The sequence below is a fragment of the Bos indicus x Bos taurus genome, chromosome 25 (genome assembly GCF_003369695.1).
Source record: "Bos indicus x Bos taurus breed Angus x Brahman F1 hybrid chromosome 25, Bos_hybrid_MaternalHap_v2.0, whole genome shotgun sequence".
Lineage (NCBI taxonomy): Eukaryota > Metazoa > Chordata > Mammalia > Artiodactyla > Bovidae > Bos > Bos indicus x Bos taurus.
The window spans coordinates 23,310,023-23,325,550 of NC_040100.1; the positions used below are offsets into that span (position 1 = coordinate 23,310,023).

Here is a 15,528-nt window from a genome sequence, read left to right on the forward strand (position 1 = left end):
ATGTTGGACTCTTTTGACCCCATGGACTGTAGCTGGTTTCTACAGGCTTCTCTGTCTATGGAATTTTCCAGGCAAGAACACTGGACATGTTGCCATTTCCTACTCCACAGGATCTTCCCCACTCAGGGATCAGACTCTTGCACCTCCTGCACTGGAAGGCGGATCCTCTACCAGTGTGCCACCTGTACTCTTAATTATAGATATTAATATTAAATATTGATCGTGGTTTAGTCACTAAGTCATGTCCAACTCTTGTGACTCCATGGACTGTAGCCTGTTACACCAGGCTCCTTTGCCCATGGGATTTCCCAAGCAAGAATATTGTAGTGGGTTGCCATATCCTTCTCCAGGACCTAGGAATAGAACCCAGGTCTCCTGAGTTGCTGGAGGAATACTGCATTGCAGGCAGATTCTTTACTGACTGAGCTATGATGGAAGACTCATTTAAATAATATTGGTTAATATTAATTCACCTATATTAATAATAACTTTAGATAATAATGATCTAAATGCACCAATTAAGAGACTGCATTTTTAAAAAGATGGAACTACATATTGCCTACAAGAATTCCACTTTGGGGGCTTCCCTGCTGGTTCAGTGATTAAGAATCTGCCTTGCAATGCAAGGGACACTGGTTCATCCCTGATCTGGGAAGATCCCATGTGCCAGGGACAACTGAGCCCTTGCCCCACAACTACTAAGCCTGTGCTCTGGAGCCTGTGAGCTGCAACAACTGAGCCTACGTGCTAGAACTACTGAAACCTGCATGCCCTAGAGTCTGTGCCCTGCAATAAGAGAAACCACTGCAATGAGAAGCCTGTGCACCACAATGAAGGGTAGCCACTCTTTTCACAACAAGAGAAAACCTATGCACAGCAATGGAGATCCAGCACAGCAAAAATAATAAAAATGCTGCTAAGTCACTTCAGTCGTGTCTGACTCTGTACGACCCCATAGACGGCAGCCCACTAGGCTCCCCCGTCCCTGGGATTCTCCAGGCAAGAACACTGGAGTGGGTTGCCATTTCCTTCTCCAATGCATGAAAGTGAAAAGTGAAAGCGAAGTCACTCAGTCGTGTCCGACTCTCATGACCCCATGGACTGCAGCCTACCAGGCTCCTCCGTCCATGGGAGTTTCCAGGCAAGAGTACTGGAGTGGGGTGCCAGGGCCTTCTCCAAAAAATAATTTAAAAAATAATAAAAATAAATACATAAATAAAAGAATTTCAGTTTAAACACAAAGACATAGAAAAATTAAAAGTGCCTGTGACACCAAGATGTCACACACCTCTGCTAAGTCTAAGGTCTCCTGGGTTGCAGGCTCCATTTCGGGGGATGGGGGTGGCAAAGGTGGAGAGGGAGCCGGTGTCACAGGTGCCTTTGCCACATCTGGGGTGATTGAGTTTGGGGGCAGGCAGAGTCATGGGAGCTTCCATGGCTAAAGGGATGGTGTCACAGGCCCAGCTGCTGCTTCTGCCTGGTCTACTGTGGCCAGAGGTGCCATTTAACCAGGAGACTTGGTTTGTATGAGCTGCCTCTCCTGCGGCTTCTGGGTTCTCTGGAGCTGTGGGCTCAGCCAGGGGTCTGGGATTGCAGACACTTCCTCCACTGCTCCCTCTTGCCACCACCTCCATGTGTTCCTAGTCCACTTTATACCATTGTACAGATGTATGGAATTCTCTGGCAACCGTGTCTGTTGCACAGAAGCAACTTTGTTGAGTTATGGATATTTTACTGGTTGTAGACTGAAGGAGAAAGACAAAGCAACTTACGCTGCTGTGATGCCGACACCATTCTATCATTTCACATTTGTTTTTAATTGTAACACATGTACCATATTAATATGTTAATAACAGAAAATATTGAAAATAAATAAATACATGGGGACCTGTACTATCTTCTCATTTTCTATAAAACTGTTCTAAAAATAAAATATATTTACAGTCTATCCCTAATTGAAAGAAAAAATCAACTTTCATGAATGAGAAAAATCATATCTACTTGCTTCCTTGACCTTTGCAGATTAGGATATCAAGTAGAGTGAGAGCAGGTAGGTAAAATTAAGATAACATCATTTCATTTATTGATAATAGGAAATTCAGTCTTCCCAGGACCATGGTGGAAGATAAAGTTAAATTATCCAAGGAGTTAGGTAATGATAACAGAAAGAGTAAGGTTAAATATTTATTAGAGAAATATGTTCGAAACCACAGGGACAAAAACTGGTTATTTTGCAAAGACCAGTAGCTACAAGTAATGGTAGAGAGGGAGAAGTAGTTGGTAAAGGAAGAGAATGAACTCTTCTAAATATCTACTATGTCCCAAGCACTGTTTGGTTTTATACACCACATCTCACAATTAACCCGTAAAGCAAATCTATATGGCAGCTACCATCCCCCACATTGCACATGAAGAAAATTAAGCTTGGATATTTTAAGAAATAAAAAATACATGGAAGAGGTGGGAATCAAACATATTCGTTTTAGAATTCATCTCTTAAACCCTTTCTGCTAACTTGAACAGATGGTGAGAAAAGGACAAATATAGAGAGTAATGGAAAAGTAATAATACATTATAATTAAAGTGCATCGTATCTACATTTTCTCCTTAAGCCTTCATCTTGATATTTGTTTTAAATGTCATCTCTCTGCTGATAAATTTCAAATGCATATCAGGCTTTAAATTTGTCTAAACTCTAGACTTCTAAAACTGATATCTCACCTGAATGTTTGTTTAAATGGTACTTCAAACTTATATCCAAACGAGATCTGTTAATTTCCTCAAGCTTCCACTTTTAAATTAAAAAAACTGTAATTCCTCTCCAGTCTTTTCCATATCACTAAATATCACCACTATCCACTCAATTGTTCAAGTCAGAAACCCAAATCAAAAGAGTTTCCTCCTTTTCCCTCAACCTGCTGCACTCTTTACAGTTCTAATTACAGAAAACAGTCTTAAACTGTTCACTTCTCTCTCAAATTCCCTGACACCACCCTAGTCCAAGCTGTTATGATTACAGAAACTTCCTTATTCATCCTCCTCACAGTAATTCTCCACACCACAGTCAGATAATATTTTCAAAGCATAAATCAGATTATGTCCTTATAGCAATCATACTCCTTTAGTGACTTCCAACTATTTTTCAAGTCCAAAGTTTATTGAACTTTACTGTGACCTAACAGCTTACTCCTTGGCAGGAAAGTTATGACCAACCTAGATAGCATATTCAAAAGCAGAGACATTACTTTGCCAACAAAGGTCCATCTGGTCAAGGCTATGGTTTTTCCTGTGGTCATGTATGGATGTGAGAGTTGGACTGTGAAGAAGGCTGAGCACTGAAGAATTGATGCTTTTGAACTGTGGTGTTGGAGAAGACTCTTGAGAGTCCCTTGGACTGCAAAGAGATCCAACCAGTCCATTCTGAAGGAGATCAGCCCTGGGATGTCTTTGGAAGGAATGATGCTAAAGCTGAAACTCCAGTACTTTGGCCACCTCATGCGAAGAGTTGACTCACTGGAAAAGACTCTGATGCTGGGAGGGATTGAGGGCAGGAGGAGAAGGGGATGACAGGGGATGAGATGGCTGGATGGCATCACTGACTCGATGGACGTGAGTCTCAGTGAACTCCGGGAGTTGGTGATGGACAGGGAGGCCGGTGTGCTGCAATTCATGGGATCGCAGAGTTGGACACGACTGAGCGACTGAACTGAACTGAACGGTTCCTTCCTGATCTGGCTTCTATCTCTTCAAACTTGTTTCAACCATTTTTTCTTTGTTTGCTTCTTCAAATATAATGACAATGTTTTTTCCACCTCAGAACTTGGATTTAATATTCTGTTTTAATCTTTTGTCTTTCATTTTTCAACTCCCTGATTCATCCACATCTTTCAGATTCCAACACAAAAATTACCTTCACAGAGAGGCTTTCCTTCACTATTCCATCAAAATTACTTCTCATTCTTGTTGTATGTCCAAGTTATTATCCAATCATCTTGTTTCCCTCATGATGCAATACATTCTATAATACATAATATAATCATCTTTTCGGAGTCTTACCATTATCCCTTCAGTCTTCCTAAGACTTCCAGTCAGACTTCACCATTGACTCAGTAGTGGCTTCATAGAAGGTAGCACTAGCACCTCAGCAATCCTCATCATTACCACATCCCGTGGCTTCTCTTTCCAGGACACAAGCAAGAAGTTTCCTGGCATGTTTCTCTGTCACCCAGTATGAGGTTTTTCCAGTTGCCAGACATAGCCTATGGTACCTCTTACCATTGGCAGACTTCTTACCATTCACGCAGCCACAGAACCATAGCCCTCAGTAAAGTAAGTTTGATCTCATCCTTGGTATAGAGGAAGAAACTTTTCCAAGTTTGTTCTTCCAGTGAGGGCTGCTCCTGAGCCTTAAAGGTAGTGACTACTCTCTAATCTACTATTTCTATATTCTTCAAAGTTTGATTTATTTCTATCAGTATTTTTACCTGTCTTTATTACTAAGTTCTTTGCACTAAAATTTCTGTATTACTGGAGAATAATTTCTGTTTCCTAGCTCAGCTTTGAATGATACACTGACACATAGGTTTCCAAAGTTGTTATATTGATTTGTATTGCTAGAAATATAACCTTTTTCCATATCCTTGCTACAAATACTATTGTCAAATGTTTTTATTTTAGCCATTCAGATGAGAATATCAGTCTTTTAATATGTTCTTTATTTCAGTATTCACAGTTCTTATAAAATCTTTCTCTGCTAACTCCTATTTCTAGATAATCCGTGTGTCTGCTTCCATGGTATGTTCCTATTCTTAGTTACTGGTCACTATCTTGCACCTCTTCACATGTCTAGTAATTCTTTATTTGTGTTATGCATTTTGTATAAAATAACCAAGGAGGCTCCAGTCATCTTCCATCTGAAAGTAACCCCTTTTCTTGTTTAAATAGATAAGGGAAAGAGGTGATCAATTACATCTAACCTGGAATTCAGTGGAGTGAAAAACTGATCAGAAGTTTAGAAAGATTTGGGCTATCCTAGTTCATTCTTACTCTATAAGACTGATCCTCTTAAACTTCTGATGGAATATCTTGCAGGTAAAGGAGATTCTGTTCTGTCCTTTATAGTTTTGAATATAGTTCTTTACTTTCTACTTGCTACAACTCTAAATATGCCAGGTGTCTGGGGTGGGGAGGCCAATTGTGTGCTTTTCCTCTAGTGTGACTTTGGCTTCTGAGCTTCACAGGTTTACAGATTTCATGCTGCCTTTTAGAATCCTTGATCTGGTTTCCCAGAATCCCACTTAAAGCTCTTTACATCAGTTTAAATATCTCAAAGGGAAAATTGATCACATGGGACCTCTTCATGCTTCCAAAATGTCATGCCAGCCAACTATAACCACCAAAAGGCTCAAGTGCCTCTTTATTTCAGTAGAGTTCTTATTTGGAGTAGAGGGTGCAAGGATTGATTCTGTCCCCAGTTAGAAAACAGCTACAAGGGAGAAAATGGCCAGTATTTCTAAGGTCAGCTTAAAAGTATTGCTTATTCTTCGGAATTGAAAATAATCTAGTCCTTACAGCTTCTGCAGTTGTCTGATAAATATAATTTATCTGGTTTCTTCTACTGTTTTAAGTTTGAGTGTCGGGCTACCAAGAACTTTCCCATCCTACTTGGAGGCAGAAAGTGAAAGTGAAAGTGAAGTCGCTCATTGTGTCTGACTCTTTGTGATGACCCCATGGACTGTAGCCTACCAGGCTCCTCTGTCCATGGGATTTCCCAGGCAATAGTACTGGAGTGGATTGCCATTTCCTTCTCCAGGGGATCTTCCCAACCCAGGGATCGAACCCAGGTCTCCCATTGTAGACAGACGTTTTACCATCTGAGCCATCAGGGAAGTCCTTCTTTGGAGGCAGGCGTACCCCTAACTGTTTACTTATATTCCCTTTAAAAGGGAGATTTTATCTGAATATTTTACAACTATATTTCCAATACCAATCAGTTTCTATAACATAATAGGTGCTAAGAAACTACTTGTTGAACTTCTGAATAAATAAATAAATAGTACATAGAAAGTCCTAGGTTCTGCTAGTACTCATAAGTCTGGGTATGCAAGTCTGGGGGGAAAAGCTAAGAAAATATGAACTACTACACAAATTAGAGGAAGCCCTCAGGGACAATCTTGGTGGAGAAGTGAAAACAGCGATGAGAAAGGATATGGGTGGTGAATGGCTCATGTGGCTGTTAATATAAACCCATCATAAATCATAAATCACAAATCACAAAATTGTGATTTGAATGGACTTCCTGAGAAAATACAATGAAAAGACAGTTTTACATCTACAGTGATGTGATACAGAGTCATAATGTAATGTGCTAGAGGCAGAGAAAACCATAATAGGATAAAAGGTCCTATCCTCTTCCTAATACCCATAAATGATTAGCAGAAATTTTGAAGAGATATCTGAGTTTCCAAAAATTGTGAGATTAGAGGTTCAAGTTAAGCTGAAATATCTCCTTGAGGCCCAAGAGAATGCCAGCAGATATATGGGTTACCTGAATGATACATGCCTGCAGTTTATCCAGATAAACTGATATGTTTAAGAACATGTCCTTGCAGAACACTTCGAAAGAGGATAGTGTAAACAAATGGCCTAATATATAACTTGTAGAATAAGTAAAGCCAGAGTGGTGAACAGAAATTTATATTTACATAACAAAATTTTCACAGTTTCAGTGAAAAATTAACTCTTATGATGGAAGAATTGTAGCAGACACAGTTATCGTCTATACAAAGCTGAATGCTATTCAGAAGTAAATAGAGGAAAACATGGATTTTTATTTTATTTGCATAAATTTTAATTTTGTCTCATTAAATAATGAGTCTGCTGACTATAACCTTTATTAACATCATATGGGAGTAGGGTTACGGCCAGTGACAAACATTTGTTATTTTAATTGTTCAGTTTCTAAATTGTGTCTGACTCTGCAACCATATGGACTGCAGCACGCCAGGCTTCCCTCTCCTTCACTATCTCCCAGAGTCTGCTCAAATTCATGCCCATTGAGTTGGTGATGCTATCTAACCATCTTATCCTCTGCCACCATCTTCTCCTTTTGCCTTCAATCTTTCCCAGCATCAGAGTCTTTTCCAATGAGTCAGCTCTTTGCAATAGAAAATTAATTTACTATGTGTTGTAAATTACTTTTCAATAGTACAGGGGAAAAGAGACCTGTAAATAATACCTTGTACAAATGTTGAATCCTGATACCAGCAATCAAACCAACAGGTTCTTCTTCAAAGTAAGCATTTTGAACTGTATTAGTAACAGGCATATCTTCCTTTTTCCTAATGCTTGTAGCCTTTCCAAGCCAGTAGCCTTTCTAAGAAAAGAAGAAAAACAGAATCTATCATGTGAATGAAAAATAAAATGTTCCTAAACTTGAAAACATTTTGACTCATTTCACTTCAGTTTTGAGATGGGTTGTAACAGATAACTTGAAGTGAAATTTGGAAACAAATAGCCTATAATTTTAATTCCTACAGAATAACTACAAAATATGCTATTTAAAATGTCACTTTAATATGGCTCAGCAAAAAGCATTCTATCATTTTGAGTCAGTCTCCTTATTTGGACATGTGGTCTAAAGATCCTTAAAGATTGCCAAGACCCTTTCAATGAATTTGTGAGTTCAAAACTGCTTTCATAAAAGCACTTTAATATATGTATTCTTTTTCATATTCTGTTCCATTATGGTATATTCCTAGAAAATAACTCCTAGAATGTTTGGTTTTGAAGGCCAGTGGGGCTCACTTTCAGAAGTCTTAGGAGGCTAGGAGAAATAGACACTTTACTTTTAGAGGGCACACAAAAAATATCACCTTCTCCAGGACCCAGAGAAGAAGCAGTAATTTGAAAGATGCCTGGGTAATGCTATTGGGTCTGCTAATCTTGGAGAGACCCCTGGAAAGGCATGAAGCCACTACAGCCCACCTTGTGGATACAGACACTGGTGGCAGCCATTTGGGAGAGCTTATTGTACCACATGGACACTTGCTGGCAAGCACCATTTTGGAATCCTCCTTCTAGCTGATTAGCCTTAGGGCTCAGCCATGCCCTTGCCCAACAGCCTGTAGGAATCAACTAGGCAGCAGATGGTCTACCTTCAGACCTTCTGAGCCCACAGCACCAGCAGTATGTCCCTTCCCAGCTAGGGGCCCAGGACCTGGCCCCACCCATCAATGTGCAGGCACTACAAGCAGGACCCCCAGAACCATGCAGCTGGGCCCTGGTGCACTCACAAGTGGGTAGCCATCAGCCCCAGAATCCCTATCTCTGCCCACCAGTGATCCTGCTCTGGCCTTGGGAATAGTCTCACCCAGCAGTGGATGGATACTAACCACAGGAAAACCAAAGCCCCACAGCCTGTTGTCTGAGCCCAGCTACCAACAGGCCAGCACCCGCCCTAGGACTGGCTGGGCCCTGTGCCCAGTAACAGGTCAACAAATCTTTGAGACATGCCAGATCCCACAGACAGCTGTGTCAGGAACCAGTCCCAGTCACCAACAGTCCAATAGTAACTCTGGGATCCCTGGGTCCTACAGCCAAACCATAGGATCTAACTCTGCCTACTAATGAACCATCACTAGCTCTAGGGCCTGGCCTCACCCACCAGTGTGGCGGCAACAGCCTCAGGATCTTCTGGACCCCAACTCCACTTATCAGTGAACCAGTAACAGGCCCAGGGCTCCACAGGGTGCAGAATCCAGCCACCCCATGACCTGGCCCCAGAAACTAGTGTTCAACAGCTCTTACACAAGGAAAGGCCTGGCAACCAACCAGACCAAGGCTAACAAAGCCTGCCAGATTACCCATGGTAATCAGCCCACCACAACAGAAGGACCCACATAGCCTAAATAGGGGGCACATCTAGAACGTATAGCTCTGGTAATGAAAGGTGAGTGTGCTGCTGGGGTGCATTAGACTTCTCCTTCAAGGCCACTTCTCCAATGTTGACAAATGTAATTAATATATCAAGTACACAGACATAAAAACAGCAAGTCAGGGAAAATTTTCTAACAGAGGAATATGTTCCAAATGAAGAGACAATATAAAAACCCAGAAGAACTAGGTGAAGAGGCAATAGACAATCTACCTGAGAAAAATTTTAGAGTAATGACCGCAAAGGTCATCAAAAAATGAAAGAGAAGAATGGATGCACACAGAGAGAAGTTAGAAACTTTCAACAAAGAATTAGAAAATATAAAGAGCTACCAAACACAGATGAAGAACACAAAAACTGAAATGAAAAATACACTAGAAAGAATCAACAGTAGACTAAATCATATGGAGAAGAAGGTCAATAAGCTGAGTAGCAATAAGACAGAGTATCAGAAATCATTGATGCTTAACAAAAGAAAAGAATGAAAGGCAATGCAGACAGTTAACGAAACTTCTGAGACGATATCAAGCATACCAGTATTCACATTATAGGGGTCCCTGAAGGAGAAGAGAGAGAAAGGGTATAAACATATCTGGAGACATAATAGCTAAAAAATTCCCTAACCTGGGAAAAGAAACAGTTATCCAAAACCAGTAAGTGCAGAGAATCTCATACAGGATGAATTCAAAGAGGAACACACCAAAACACATTGTAATTAAAATGACAAAATTAAAGATAGACAGTATTAAAAGCAGCATAGGAAAAGCAAAGCATAACACTCAAGAAAACTCCCATAAGATTATCCACAATAAGCAGATAAAAGATACAGAAGATAATTAGATGTAAAATATAATATCAAAATCAGTAATCATGAGGGGAGGAGAATACAATGCAGGATTTTTAAAATGTATTTGAAATTAAGAGATCAGCAATTAGATGTGTGTATGTGTGTGTGTGTGTGTATGTGTGTATATATATATATGTGTGTATATGAAAGTTAAAGTGGAGCCTATTATACAGAGTGAAGTAAGCCAGAAAGAAAAACACCAATACAGTATACTAACGCATATATATGGAATTTAGAAAGATGGTAACAATAACCCTGTGTATGAGACAGCAAAAGAGACACTGATATATATAACAGTCTTTTGGACTCTGTGGGAGAGGGAAAGGGTGAGATGATTTGGGAGAATGGCATTGAAATATGTATAATATCATATATGAAATGAGTCGCCAGTCCAGGTTCGATGCACGATACTGGATGCTTGCGGCTGGTGCACTGGGACGACCCAGAGGGATGGTATGGGGAGGGAGGAGGGAGGAGGGTTCAGGATGGGGAACACCTGTATGCCTGTGGCAGATTCATTTTTATATATGGCAGAACCAATACAATATTGTAAAGTTTATAAAAAAAATAAATAAAATAAAACAAATAAAATTAAATTAAAAATAAATAAATAAAATAAAATAATTAAAAAAAAAAAGAAAGTTAAAGTTATTAGCTCAGTCTTGTCCAACTCTTTGTGACCCCACCAGGTCCTCTGTCCATGGAATTATATATAGTGATAGTCCAACTCTTTGCAACCCCGTGGACTGTAGCCTACCAGGCTCCTCCATCCGAATTATATATATATATACGTATATACATATATATATATACATATACATATATATATGTAACACGCTGCTGCTAAGTCACTTCAGTCGTGTCTGACTCTGTGCAACCCCATAGAGGCAGCCCACTAGGCTCCTCCGTCCCTGGGATTCTCCAGGCAAGAACACTGGAGTGGGTTGCCATTTCCTTCTCCAATGCCTGAAAGTGAAAAGTGAAAGTGAAGTCGCTCAGTTGTGTCCGACCCTCAGCGACCCCATGGACTGCAGCCTTCCAGGCTCCTCCATCCATGGATTTTCCAGGCAAGAGTACTGGAGTGGGGTGCCATTGGCTTTTCAAATGAGTTGGCTTTGATTCTAAGTAATTTGGATTAATAGTAGGAAAAAAGCATATAATGGTAACCAGATATCTGACATAATTTATAATCTCCTCACTAGGGTCTAAGGACCTTACCACACATTCCTTCAGATACAGATTTTTAATAAAAAACCATTTAATTCTATTATACATGTTACAAAATTAACTCGTAACGGCTTTAGTTGAGAAGGAATTAAAGCTGTATTAGTATCATAAGACTGTGTGGATGGTGTTAAAATTAAATAATGTTCAGTCTTCAATAAACTCAGTATATAAGAACTTGAGTTTCTCTCAGTAACAGAAATAATTAGAACTTACCTGCATAAAGAAATACCATGGCTTGGGCACACCATACTTTCCTGGAAAGACAGCATCTATATACCAGGCCAGAAGGCCATATAAAAAGGCGTCAAACAAAAGCATTCCCATAATATGAGCAAGAGTGAGTTCATCATCTGGGCTCACACGTGACAAGAAGTTATTCCACTTAGCACCATATTCTGAAATATAATAGGAGATAGTTACTTCAGGTACCCAAATGTGACTAAAACAAAATTACTCATCAGCTTTATAATTAAACAATGAAGAAAAGTGCACTGATATTCTTTAGCAATAGATACTACTTACTACTTTTAGATTCTTTAATTTTTAGGTTGCTCAAAAAGATAATGACATAGTAGTGAAAGGGGTCTCTGCTGCTGCTGCTGCTGCTGCTAAGTCGCTTCAGTCGTGTCTGACTCTGTGCGACCCCAGAGACGACAGCCCACCAGGCTCCCCCATCCCTGGGATTCTCCAGGCAAGAACACTGGAGTGGGTTGCCATTTCCTTCTCCAGAAAGGGGTCTCTGCCTAGAGCCAAACATGTTGACTGAAATGTTGGTAGGTGACTGAAAGAAAAATAAACAATCATCAGAAGTCCATAACATAAGACTCAAAGCAATAAGCAGACCTATTGCTTGAGATGGTGGTCCTATCTCTCCATTCTCTCTCATGCTGATTTCCATCAAAATAACCATCAAGATATATAAAACTGGAAAGGTATTCATCAATATAAAAAAACAAGGTTCAGCTTCCAGTTTCTGGTTTGGAAAAAGAACTTAGAAGTCACCACTCCATCGTAACAAGTAGGAAGCTGAACTGAAAAGTCTATAACTCTTCTTAGATCGATCAAATAAGTGAGGTCACAGGGCTACACACTGTCCCTAAAACTGGAGAGGCAGATAGGCAAATACAGAGAATATAATTTAATGGAGTAGAAACTCTAAACAGAATCTCTAAAAGATCCAGTACTACAGTAGAAAATCCTAAACTATAATTAACAAATTGCTGGGGCCTTACTAGGACAAGTCTAAAGAATTAAGAAGTCCAGGGGTGTTCAAGTCATAAGGAACTTGTGAATTCATGTTTCTGTCCATTTACCTCCAAGATCCTTATCAGTTTCTCATGGCAAATATACGAGAAAACTCCCCTCATGCTTCCAGGAATCATGGAAGAAGGGAAGAAGGAACCATTTTGAAATGTGCCAGAGCATTCTATTCTTAATTAGGCCTGATTCATGAGAAAGTATTTTACCAGAGCATAACCTGCCTAGGGGAAGGAAAAGTCCAACCTGCTCTAGTCATCTTGTCTTTTCTAAAGAGGAAAAAACCGAGAAGCACTGATGATTTCATAGACCAGCAACATAAGCTCATCGAAAGACTAAAGCCCAATCATAGCACTATGAAATCCTTTCTCTCCCCACTACACCTTACCTCTATGTCACTAATATCCTATTTATTATATTTCCTTTTCCCTAGACCCTCATGTACACATTTGAACAAAAATTTATACAGCATACTAAAGGGAAAAAAACACAGATTGAAGAAACTAAACAGCTTCAGAATCAGACTCTGATATGCAAAATGTTGGAAATATTAAGCCAGGTCTATTACAGCACTGAAACATGTATATTATCATATGTGAAACAGATCGCCAGTCCAGGTTCGATGCATGAGACAGGGTGCTCAGGGCAGGTGCACTGGGATGACCCTGAGGGATGGGATGGGGAGGGAGTTGGGAGGGGGGTTCAGGATGGGGAGCACATGTACACCCATGGCTGATTCATGTCAATGTATGGAAAAAACCACTACAATATTGTAAGTAGCCTCCAATTAAAATTAATTAATTAATTAAAAAATAAACCAGGACTATTTGAAACCATAATTAACGTGATAAGGCCTTTAATGGAAAAAGTACACAGCATGCAAGCATAGACTGATAATGTAGAGAGATGGATAAGAAAGAATCAAAAAGAAATGCTAGAGTCCTTGGCATGGCTGTGGTGGGGAAAATGATGGGCAGGAAGGAGGGAGAAAAGCCTGAGAACCCACAGCTAGCTAAAGCCTCTGGAGCAATGGGACAAAGTGCCAGTTGAGAAGTGCTGAGAAGCAATGAGCTGAAGGAGAAACTTCATTTCTCAACAGTGCTTATAAAGATCTGCAAGTTTGGATTTGGTAGTCAGACAACAGAGAAAGCAAGCATCAACTTGTTTATGAGACTTGTGTCATGTATGCCTGAACTAACAAAGCTGTTTCAGCTCTTGCTCCAATAAATCCTTTCGGTAGCAGCAGCTTTTAAAGAAGATGAAGAGAGCAAACCAGAGGAAATACCTCCTAAAATTAAAAATGGGAGAAAATATTAGACAAACACTAACATCAGCAGGACCAAACTCCTTCAATAACGGAAAACATGGGCTTTCTGACAACCAGGAGCTATGGGAGGGAAATATAAAACCTCATCTTAGAAAAGTCCATGACTAAGACCTGTTAAATAAACTATTATGAAATTAAGGTATGATGCAGATGTAATTTAAAATGGGCAGTTTCCTTTAAAGAAAATAAAATTGTATATAACTATTTTTGGAGCAACTTAAAAAAAAAAAACCACTATCACATGAGACCTTGAAATTAGAAGTAATTTGTACACAGATTTCAATACATTTGCTAATTGTGTAGTTTTATACTATTAATTTCCAAAGATTGCAGATAATAAAGAAATTAGAACCTTTTAAAGAATTGCCTATTTTTAGATACAACTGATTAGAGGAGCTCACTAAACCAGAGCAAAAAGTTACTATCTATTTAAACTGCATGCAATTACTCTTTACCTTAACTGTCTCATTACCTAGAGCAGTCTAGCTCCCGGGAACTGCCTTATAGAAAAGGAGTATTGTATTAAGAAGAAAATGCTTCTAGACCATGGACTAAAAGTAAATTTAGATAAAAATAACTACAGCATTTTTTCCTTATGGGCATTTGTTTTGTTTCAAGTCATCATCAAGTAGGTATACCATTGCTATCAGTGAATACAGATGTTTAGCTCTTTAAAAAATATATTTTAAGGCTTTCCTGGTGGTCCAGTAGTTAAGAATCTGCCAGACTATGTAGGGTACACAGGTTTTGCAGGGCGTGGAGGGGAGGAACGAAGCCCACTTGCCACAATTGTTGAAGCCCCCATGCTCTAGAGCCTGTGCTCTGCAACTAGAGAAGGCCCATGCACCGCAAAGAAGAGACAGTAGAGAAAAAGTAATAAAAATACATTTTAAAATTTTATGTAAACTACTGAGTATTTTAAATAGTACACTTCAACTTAATGGGTCATGTTTACTTTCATTGAAGAAGGCAATGGCACTCCACTCCAGTACTCTTGCCTGGAAACTCCCATGGACGGAGGAGCCTGGTAGGATATACAGTCCATGGGGTAGCGAAGAGTTGGGCACGACTTCACTTTCACTTTTCACTTTCATGCATCGGAGAAGGAAATGGAAACCCACTCCAGTATTCTTGCCTGGAGAATCCCAGGGACGGGGGAGCCTGGTGGGCTGCCGTCTATGGGGTCGCATAGAGTCGGACACGACTGACCCGGCTCAGCAGCAGCAGCTACTTTCATTAATCTTCAAAGAACAATCCTTTGCTATCAAAGTAAATTAGTATTTTGAATGTGCTTCTCTTTATGCTGTTATTAGAGCTTGAAGCAAACAATAGGAAGCTGTTTATTTTAAAACACAAACTACAACCCCAAATTTTAATATGTATGTTGTTTAATATTTGGCTGCTTTTAATTTTTAACTGTATAAACACCAAATAATTACATTGCATAAAAATGGAAAGTAAAAGGATGCATTTTCTATAACATTGTCAAAGCATTTGTAAAAGCGTTTACTAACTTGTGAAATCCAATTTGAATTGATCTTAATACAGGATTTCTTATTATAACACTATAATATTGTATCTTAAGTGTATACATTGAACAACAGCCTCTGAAAACAGTGGCCTTTCAAAACCCTTTCTACATTTTCCATAGAAGGAAAGTCAGTCCATCTTTAAATATTTTACGGAATCTCTGACCACATATACTTTGTTAGATCTGTGTGTCACATGGTGGTTTGGAGTTATTTGTTTTCGTATTTTTGAGTTATATGTAAACATTTTAATGTGCTGGTTAAATGTATAGTCAAATGCAAGAGAAACATACTATATGTTGTTTCTTCATTCATACTAACAATTTCCTTGAAAACTCCTACAGTGTTTAATTTGGAGGCAGCTTTAGACTATTCTATTGGTGAAAACTACTTGCTGAGCTGTTTT

At 39.4% G+C, this 15,528-nt stretch overlaps 1 protein-coding gene across 1 annotated transcript in view; it reads right to left on the reverse strand.

The window, feature by feature from the left end:
• LOC113883381 (ATP-binding cassette sub-family A member 3-like) overlaps window positions 1-15,528 on the reverse strand; it is a 211,026-nt gene that overhangs the window by 160,147 nt on the left and 35,351 nt on the right. Inside the window, 2 exon segments of the mRNA XM_027527055.1 lie at window positions 7,238-7,375; window positions 11,223-11,404. Of these exon segments, the coding sequence (XP_027382856.1) occupies window positions 7,238-7,375; window positions 11,223-11,404 (320 nt within the window).